This window comes from Apteryx mantelli, chromosome 5 (assembly GCF_036417845.1).
Source record: "Apteryx mantelli isolate bAptMan1 chromosome 5, bAptMan1.hap1, whole genome shotgun sequence".
NCBI classification, from domain to species: Eukaryota; Metazoa; Chordata; class Aves; order Apterygiformes; family Apterygidae; genus Apteryx; species Apteryx mantelli.
Window position 1 is genome coordinate 22,554,973 of NC_089982.1, and position 10,417 is coordinate 22,565,389.

The 10,417-nt window shown below is 42.6% G+C and overlaps 1 protein-coding gene across 2 annotated transcripts in view; it reads right to left on the bottom strand.

Moving 5' to 3' along the window:
• Positions 1 to 9,684, bottom strand: part of ARSJ (arylsulfatase family member J) — a 50,813-nt gene extending 41,129 nt beyond the window's left edge. The window contains exon 1 of one of the 2 annotated variants that reach the window (XM_013951876.2): positions 9,140 to 9,684. In XM_013951876.2, coding sequence (XP_013807330.1) covers positions 9,140 to 9,516 — 377 coding nt within the window. In that variant the 5' untranslated portion in view covers positions 9,517 to 9,684. Of the gene's footprint in view, positions 1 to 8,422 lie in introns of both variants that reach the window. The other variant, XM_067297633.1, reaches the window with a different exon arrangement.
• Positions 9,685 to 10,417: the final 733 nt, after the last annotated feature.

Here is a 10,417-nt window from a genome sequence, read left to right on the forward strand (position 1 = left end):
AAAGGAGCTTGATACTTTGGTGATAACAGCCTGAATTAATGAGGAAGTGGCAGTCTGGCACAGTTAATTAATATATTACAAGCGCATTTGAACTAGAATTCCAAAACATATTTCACTTATTTCTTATTATGAGCCAGTAGGTCCAATTTTCCTGTTTCAATCACAGACCACAAAAAGTCAACAGCTATTTTAGTCACACCTCAATGGTTAAAACATCTTTCATATTAACATTAATGGGAAACAAATTTAAAATATTATCTTGATTCCTTTCTGAACTGTTCATGCTGCATTTCAGACTACCAATTTACAGTTACAAAGACAAGCTGAGGTCATCAGTTAGATCTACTGGGTTTTAACTAAGAAAACTAATAAATTGTGTAATTATTATAAAAACCAGCATAATGACAGAGAGAACACAAACACATGCTACAGACGATCACTTACAAGTTAATCAAAGGTTGTGCCTGGGAGTATTATTTACATTAATCTAATAAGTTAATGTTTGCTGAAATTACCTCATTCATTTTTAACCATACATTCTAAATCTAAGCAAACTCACCCCACCTCAAGGTACAAAAACTGACTATGGATCAATACATCAAGGCAAAAAATACAGAGAAAATACATGGAAACCTCAAAGAACTACCATTAGGTATTTATGAGAAAGTGCTAGCTACTCACACCACAAGAACCTGTACCAGTCTGGAGTAAAACGTGAGAAAAAGCAGTGAGATGTACTATCCACTCACTGAAGATGCAATTGCTCATGTGTGTCAAATTGTATAAGTTAGTAAATATTAATATTTTAGTTTGCTGTGCTATCTGGTAATTTCCATAAAAAAATTATACACTCTTCATACAAAAGTGAGTTCATGCCAGTTACTCCTGCACATGAAAATAACATAACTCCTCCAAAATTGAAATTGATTATTGTACTAGTTTACCAAGGAAAAAAAAAAGCAGAAGATAACCACAAGTTCTACAAATCTAGTGCCTTAGGCCCACTCATCTTTCTTGACATATGATAATATAGAATAAACATTCCTATTTTTCATTTCTCATATTTTACTATGTATTCTTGTGTGCCTATTGCACATATTAATGAAATATTACTCTAAGAATATGAAATATTACTATCAGAATGTGCTTAATTCTATGAGGACTGTTTTGCTAGACATATATCATGAAAACAAAAACTAGAGACATATTCAAAATGCTTTCAAGATTCACTGAACATTTTATGTTACAAGCTAAAGATCTCCATATTGCATTAACATGTTCAGAGGCACTGATTCTACAGATCAAATACAAAACTGACTAAAAGTCAAAAGTGCAGAACAACTCAAAACCAGAACTAAGATACAAACAATAATCAAAACAAAACCTTGGGTCTGGTATTATCACTGAGATAACGGCCACGAATGCAAAAAATCAAGTAGATGGATCTTTCTCCTCTTTTGACCTTCTGCCCATAAAGCTGACAAATCTTTCCAGCAGTTGGAAAGTACTTTGCTGAGAACATGGGTTTAATTCATGAAATACCATTCATGAATGGCAGAAATATGCATGACCAATTACAAAGCAAATATATCGGGAACAGTGTTGAATGAGCAAAACTCTTCAGGGTTTTCTTAAAGTCTAATTTTTCCAAGGAATACCATTCCTTTTTTCCAGAAAGCATGAGTTAAGAAAATCAGATTAAAAGTCTATAGCTTAAAGTCCTCTTAGTACTGATAATTTACAATCAAAGATTTTGTAAATTTATTTCCAACTGTTTAACTTACTGCATTCTGCATAAATTGGACAATGAAAAAAAAAATTAAGCTATTTCCACTATCTAGTTAGTTACATATGTTAGATAGTCTTATAAAGTTGTCTTACAAGCAGCAGGCCTGAACTATCAAACAATATTCTTAGAAGAAATGCTACCAGAAACTGATGCAAGAAAAAAAATATCACAAACTATACGGCGCTTTGCTACTCCCTGAATGTTATTTTTTAATCTTTTTTGCTTGTATGTAGTTTCCTTTCCAACTGTTTTCCTCCAAATGCTTCTTTTAAAGGGCATTAGTAATTATGGTGATATGAACAGACTTTGTATAGTTTAAGACTACAGAGCACTTGACTAACTGGATCTAACTTTCTGCAGAAAGAACAGAGGATCGAATAGACACAGAACAAAACAAGAAAAGGAAGTCCTTACATTTAATTTTTTATTCCTTCTCTGCATATTTCCAGGAAACCTCACACCCTGCTTATACATGGACCATGTCATCCTAAGTGGAAGATCTATAACAAGAACACGGAAAAAGATACCTCAACATCTTATGAAGGCCCAGGGGAAAAAATCTTGAAATTTTTCAGAGAAAATGAGGATATGGAAAAAAAGAATTTTTAGGAGAAAGCTGAAGTGAAGCTTTCATGCAGACTACTTTCTCTCAGAATGAACACTGAAATAACTTCTAGTGTACTGTTTAAAATTCTTTTATTAACACTCTTCTTCAGTCCTTCAGAACGCCTTCTGTAGTTAATATGTACTTCAAATGAATCACAGAAGAACATGAGCTGGAAGAGAAGCCATCCAGTTCAACCCTCTTCCCCAAGAGGGACTCAACTACATTATGTCATTCCTGACATATTTTTCTTGTCTGTTCTTAATGACTGCTAACAAAGAAACTCAGCAATTTCCCAAAGCAAGCTATTCCAGTGTTCCACAATCTTTACCATTTGAAAGTATTCCCTATTATCTAACCTGAACTTTTTTTACTCAGAAAAGCCCATTGCTTCTTGTACCATCCACCCTGACACTGAAAACACATTATCCCCTTTCTCTTTGCTATAGATTTTAACATACTGCAAGATGGTTACCATGTTCCTTCTCATTTTTCTCTTCTTTAGACTAAACAACTCTATTTCTTTTGATCTTTTCTCCACAGTCATCTTTTCGAGATCTCTGCTCATCCTCATATGGACACTATCCAATAATGCACATTGCTCTTGCAGAGCCATGCCCAAGTTTGGGCACAAGTGCTCCAGCTATAGAGCAGAAAGGCTGCTTCACATATCTAGTAGGCTCCCCTGTATATACAAACTAGTACGATGTTTGCCTTTTTCGCAACACCATGACATTGCTGACTTGTATTCAGTGCATGATTCCCTGTAATCCCAGCTACTTTTCTAAAGGAACTGCCGTATAAGCAGTTGTTCACCATCTGCTGCTTGTGAAGTTATTATTCCTGCTCCAGCACAGTATCTTCCATTTATGATTGCTAAATTTAATTCTGCTTTTTTCCCCAGATTATTTCTCTAATTTGTCAAGATGATTTTGATTATCACTGCAGTCCCTTAATGCTGGCAGTCCTGCCAAACTTGGTGGTACATTTAATCAGCATGCACTATTTCATCATCCAGGCTCTTAGCAAAAACACTGATCAGAATTGAACTCAGGACCGACAACTGCCAAAGTTTCTTTACTTCAAAGCATATACAGAAATAGGCCATCCCTTGACACTTTGGGATGATGTATTGTAGTCCTTCATATTTTGTTAATTACAAATTAATGCATATATGTAATGGAGTGTCCCATGCATTTTCCAGGATTTTTTCTCTAGAACAATAAGTTTATTTGGAATATGCATTGTAACATTAGATTTCTCTCTGCACAACTACATTCCTCAGCTAAATGCATGTGTGCTTTTGGGCAGGGGGACTACAAATACCTGACAAAGTGTCCTTCTTGTGCTCAGGCATCTCACCAGGGCCTTGCTGTGGAGCAGTGGTTGCTGGACTTGTTTTATGTCAAGAAGGCCACAGGGTTAAAGTTGAAGGAACCGCTGCTCAACATGCTGCTCCCCCATCAGATGGCATTGTACCAGATCCTCCTCACAGGAGCAAGGCTCTGAAAGACCACTTACAGCTCTGAGAGACCACTGTATCCTTTGGAAGAGGGGTGCTGGGAGTGGGCTTGCCGGAGAGACCAGCTTCCCCAGTGGGCTGCTGCCAGGCTGCTCCTAGACAGCAGAGGAGGTGGAGACCACTGACACCTCCACCTTGGGACTGTGTCAGCGCACAGTGGTCCTGGGTGTGGGCAGCCATAGCATGGCTGGCTGGCACTTGTCTCCTTTGGAGGAGTTTACCCTCCGAGAGTATCTGGCCTAGAGTCATCCCCTTGCTTGGCATCTCACCAATACCCAACTGGTTTGAGGCCTGCTTGGGGCACAGAAGGGCCCAAGATCCCATCAGGTTTGTGGGACCCTCCATCTCAACTCAGAGCATAGATATCTTCCCAGTCGCACACCATTGTAGCACACTGCCAAGATCATTAAGCACCCAGGAAGCAGGGGAAGAGGGCTTACCGAAAAGTCTGAACCCCCAGAATACACTATTTCTGTTTGCTTCCAAGTCAATGGCACTGCTTTCAATTCAAAACATTTTAACTTTCTTCTATTTTACCTGTTTGACAAAATAACTTAGTTTGCTGAGATATTACGTATATCATTATCAAGAGAATGCATATGAACTAGCGATGTATAAATATACGCAATATTTATACAGAGATAACTTAGATGTAATTATTTATTTAAAAATAACACTGACTGTGCTCACCTATTACATATAGTCTATTTCTGTCTGGTTTAGATGAGCAAATTCTGCAAACTTCATTTTATCCCAGGGGAAAAAAAAAGATTTATTTCAACATTTCTCAACACTTACATCTCTACATTCCATCCATAATGCAGAGTTTATTCTTGAGATTAGTATAGGGTTTTCGTGATTCACAAGAATTCACTCTAAAAGGGAGTTCAAATTCTTTAGTGTCTGTAACCCTGGCCATGCCTCAGTTTCTATAAACACAGATCCCTAGTCTTGTGTAGGTCAGGATCCTTCCTGTGGCCCAAAAGGATTCTAGTGCACATAGTGGTGCTAAGATTACAAGTCTGACGGTCATCAGAAAACCGAGGGCTTAGAGGAGGAAGCAGTTGTCCCTTGCCTTCATAATGCCAAATATATATATATATATATATGTGTCATATTATGACTAGATTCCTTTTTTTTTTAATTATCATTCCATTTTATTTTTCAAATTCTTTTACTAAAGTAAGTATCAGTACAGCAAATACAACTAAATTGTATAATACCCTCACTAGAACTGGATTGGCTGCCCAGATATTCATCTAAGCTTATAATCTTTTGGTCTCAGCAGTCCAAGGAAAGACTCCTCCTTTTGGTTATAAATTTTCAAAATTTCCTTAAAAGCTTCGGGAAACTCTCCACACTTTGACTATGCTTCAATAATCCTTCATTTAGAAAGGAGATCAGTGTTCATGAAAATTAAACTCAACAAATTATCTAAGTAAGCAATACACATCTGACCATGACAAATCCATCTTTTACCCTCAATCTCATCAATCCACCCATCAATGAACTCATATACACACACACACATACACACACACACTCACAAAAACTTCACACAGAAATGATCTTAAATTTTCTTAAGAAGTTAGATGACTGTACTGTTCAATAAATCCAGCTCTTCTTAGACTGTACTACCAAACACAGTCTGTAAAATTATTTGGGAAATGAAAATTCATCAGGACCATTAACATACATACAACAGCTGGATCTAGAAGAGTTTGACCAACAGACTGCCGGACACAAGCTGAGTATCCCTGTGCTGTTCTTAACCCCTTCTCCCATCATCTGATCCTAGCCATTCTCATAAACTGGCACTGAGCTAGGCAGACCTGAAGTCTGAGCCACTACCGCTATTTTTATGTTCTTCTATGTAAATTACAATAAAAGCTAGCTTTCACCTAAGTACTAATTTAAAGCTAGGTATCCTGAACTATTCTGATTAAATGATTTAGTTTATCAAGACTTGCTTGTTACTTTTAAGGAGAAAATTAAAAAGACTGCTGTACCACGCAATACAAGAGATTTGGAGGACAAAAGTGAACACAGCTTGTGTTCACTCACATCTTTTGGGAGGGGGAAAAAAAAAGTAAACAAACATGCCTTCAGTATTTCTACAGTTCACCAACTGGTCAATAATCTCTCAAGTATATGCAGACCACTGCCTTACTCAAACCAGTACAAAGCAACAACAGCAATAGGTCTTCAGAAAACACCGATAATCAAATTTTCAAACCAGCTGCAGGAACTCCAGTAGTCCCAGGAGCAGCACAAGCCAGAGTGAACTGTCTCACCCAGGTCACTTCTCCAGTCACAGTTTCGCAGCTGCAGAGCAAGGGCTGAGCTGCTTCTCAAGCACTGCTTTCCTTACCTCCCTGCTTTGGTCCCAGCACAGCCCGCCGGGAGAGCAGATCACATATGGCACTAAGCCCACTGGCTCACACTTTTCTTCTGTTCCCAAGATTTAACTCAGCTGCAACCCCTTCCCCACACCCATAAATAAAGCCCAAGATAAAAAACAAAAAAACATGGAACCTAGCCTCATTATTAGCTTAAAAGCAATAGCTTTTGACAGAGTGAATGGGAAAATAAGTAATGCGGGTGGAAACTAATGCAAGGCAAGAAAAGAAGGTAGGCCAAAACCTCAAGAACAGGACATGAGAAAGCAAACAAGGGGGAGCAGAAACGGTCAGAAAGAAAGACTTACCGGCTCTTATGCCATGGTATAGCATGAAGAGAAAAAAAGAACTAACCCTGACACTTTTCCTTACGGCTATCTCCTTCCCCTCATTCATTCTCTTGCATAGGAGAGCTACCAAAAGAAGGATCTCTTTACTAGCATAAATCCTAAAGGGACTGCCTGGAGACTTGCAAAAAATGTAGAACATTCAAAGCCTCTTTGCCTGAGGTCTAACTTTCATTTGGCAACATGAGTCAGTACTCCCTAATGACTCCGATTTACACAAGTTCCTCTGTTTTTTTTATAGATCAATCAGGTAATGTTTGGAACATATTAAGCATGGTATGCAAATTGGGAAGCATGTGGCATCCCAGGTGGGCCTTCAGTGGACAAGCAGGACTTTTAGCCCTGAACTAACACTTTTTGGAATTCAAGAATTAACAGCACTTCTACTGGATTAAAAGTTTTTGAGTCCTGGCATTTTAATTATGGTACCTCTACTAAGAAAGCATTAAAAGTAGTTATCACCAGTTTTTATCTTCAGCCAGAAGAGATAATAGTAACCTTCTGGATCTGCCTTGTTAATATTCTACCCAGACCTATTAAACCCTCACCATTTCCTTCCCTTATTTCTCAGTCATGCAAAGAAGTCCTTTCCCTGTGCTGCTCCTTTTTCCCAAAACAGAACAACATGAAAAAAATGTTCTAATGGTTTTAGACCAGCAGATGTTAAGAAAATAAGAATGAAGTATAAGCAAATTTCTTTTTCCGATAAAAGGTTCCAGAAACAAAGTAGGCAGATTTTCATAATTATTTCCTCCCAATGAGCTGATGAAAAGAGCAAGGTTCCTAAGAACATGTCCACCTTTTCTTATTTATATTTTTACATATTTATACATACATACACACATAAAATGCTCTATATTTAATGAAGGATTAAAATAGTTAAACTGAGTTACTTTTATTCCTTACTTTATTTTTATTCTTTTTAGTGTTTAGACGACTCCTCCAGTTTCCAGGAGGCCAGTACAGTTCCCCTGGAAGCCAGTCGCACCATTCCTGTGACCACTGCGTGAGTCACTGCCGTGCAGCGAGACATTCCCTTTGTAAAGCACGGGTTCCCAAACCACCATCCACAGAAAGCTGGCTGGCTACGTGCTGCTGGCATTGCTCCTTACTTCCAACTGTTATATGACTTTAGAAACAACTATAATGCATTAAATGCTATCCTGATATTAATTTCCCTTTTCAGCTATTACTTCAGTTGCCACAGGGCAACTATGTTCTTGTGAATGAGTGTCTCAAAACAAACTCTCTTCTAAGATACAGTCCACATATGGAAAAAAAAGTGGGGACTGTTGTTCTAGATAACATCAGCTCTCTGTGCAAATTTCCCAGGTCCAGAAAGTCTGAGGACTAGACTGAGACCAGGAATCATGTTCAGCTCTACCATATGGAGATGCAAGACACCAGGCCAGTGGCTTGTTTTATTTAAACATGTGCTGCTTTTACTAGAAGTATTAACATTGCATTGTTCCTGTTTATACTTAAAGAAAGGAGAAAATAAACTAAATGACTTTTTTTCCCTCATTTTGTTTTTGTTCTTTTAAGACTTCCCTGTTCCTGTCAAAGTGAGTTAAGATAAACAGAAACAAGGTGTTTTTGTTCCAGATTAATGTGTCCACACTTGGAGTTACTTGGGAACTGTTCCTACAGTTTAATTGCATGCACCCCCACTCTAACCCTTATTAACTTTCACATGTAAGAAGGCCCTTAGGTTGGGTAATTGCTTATTCACTTAAAACATAACAATAAAACACAACTTACCAGAGACAGCAAACAATACAATAGCAACCCACTGTTTTTAGCATTTTGATGAAGCATATATTTTAGTGGCTTGAAAGAAAAGTTTCTAATTGTTTGCAAAGTAGCAATTACATTATGACAAGAGAGATACTGTAGCTCAGAGGATCCTGAAAAAGACTTTAGATTTCCTGAACTCATCCACATATGACTTGCAGTAGAATCGTCTCATAAATTCAATATAATCCTCAGAAAGAACTAACATTAAGTCAAGGTTCAGTGTGACCAGTGTTGCAATGTGCAGGCTGCAGTGTATAGGAGAAAACATAACATTTTCCCTTCACTTCACTTACAAGGACTTTTCCTTTAAGTTACTTCTGAAATTGCACAGAAAATCTAAGATGATCACTTCCCAGTAACAGCAACATTACTTGACAACTAGCACGTATGTTAGTACTGCAATAAATGTAAATGTAAATCTGTTCCTATAATACTCTTGACAGGGTAGTTCATAGTCCTGAATTCTTATTGGCTCACAGAGAGTGAGTTTCTATTTCATTACTTAGATCACGTTAGAAAGTCCATTTTGTTCACGGTTTTTAAGTGAATCAGAAAGGTACCTTTCTGGCTACAGGAGAAGACAGAGGTGTATCTAATCAGGTTCATCCCAAGAGACCTGTGCTCTTTTCAACAGGGACAGTGTTTAAGCTGGTGAAATCAATGACGAAGTAGTAAACTTACTTTCCAGTGATAAATTGGCTTCGGGATGGTGTGCACATAGGCTGAACATAATAGTTCTCCAGTTTAACCCCTTCAGCAGCTAGCTTGTCCAGAGTGGGCGTCCTGATCTCCGATCCGTGGTACCCTACGTCTCTGAATCCCTGATCGTCGGCCAGGATGAAGACGATGTGAGGCTGCGAGCCGGGCGCGCTGGCCCCCGGCTCCTCGCTGAGCCCGGTCCTCGCCGCCTCCGCCTCTCCGGGGCCGAATCCGAGGCTGTCCCAGGACAGGTAGCCGTAGGTGAGCAGGCTGAGCACGGAGAGGCCGGCCAGCACCGCCACGGCCAGCATTTTCCCCTTGCAGAGCCGGCGAGGCCAGGCACCCCCGCTGCGGGCCATTCACCTCGGCTGAAGCAAGAGCGAGACAGAAGAAGATAAAACAACAACGGCAGCGAAGTCTCCGGGGCGGGGGAGGCACTGTCAGCGGGCCTGCCGGCCGCGGCGGCGGAGCGGAGCCCCGCTCATGCCGGCCGCCGCCAACTTCGCCAACTTCGGCCGCCGCCGCAGGAGAGGCGGCGGCGGCGGCGGGTGCCCGGCGCCGGGGCCGGCGGGAGGCAGGGGCCCGGCGGGAGGCAGGGGCCCGCCGGGGCTCGCAGCACCCTCGGCCCGCCTCCAGCGCCGCGCCGGGGCGCCGCTGCGTGCCCGTCGCGGGGCCGGTGCCGGGGCCCATGGCGGGGCGAGCGAGGGCGCCCCGGGGGCGCCGCGGCCCGCCCCGCGCCTCTCCGCGCCCCTCCGCGCACGCCCACCGCCGGCGGCGGCCTCCTCCCGCCTCCTCCGGCGCTGCCGGGCCGCTCCCCCCGCCCCCCGCCCGCCGGCGGCTCCCGGCGCCCGGGCGGGCAGCCCCGCGGGGCGGCCGGGCACCCCGGCCGGGGGGCCCCGCCGCTGCTCGCCGCCCTCATCGCGCCCTCTCCTGCCTGCGCCCTGCCCGCTGCCCCCCCTCCCCCCCCGCAGCCCCCTCGGGGACGTCTGTCTGTCTGTCTGTCTGCCTGTCTTTCCTTTCCCTTCCTTCTGGCCTCTCTTCCCTTCCCTCCGCACCTCCTCCCCTTCCCTCCTTCCCAGCGCTTCCCCGCCTGGCGCCGGGCCCCGCCGCGGCCGCCGGACGCCCCGCGCCGCCCGCCACCCCCCGCCGGCGGTGGCGGAGCAGCGGCGGCCCGGGCGCGCCCCTGCCCCCGCCGCGGAGCCTCCCCCGGGCAGCCCGGCGGCGGCGCCCGCCCCGCTCGGCGGCCCCCGCGCCGGCCGG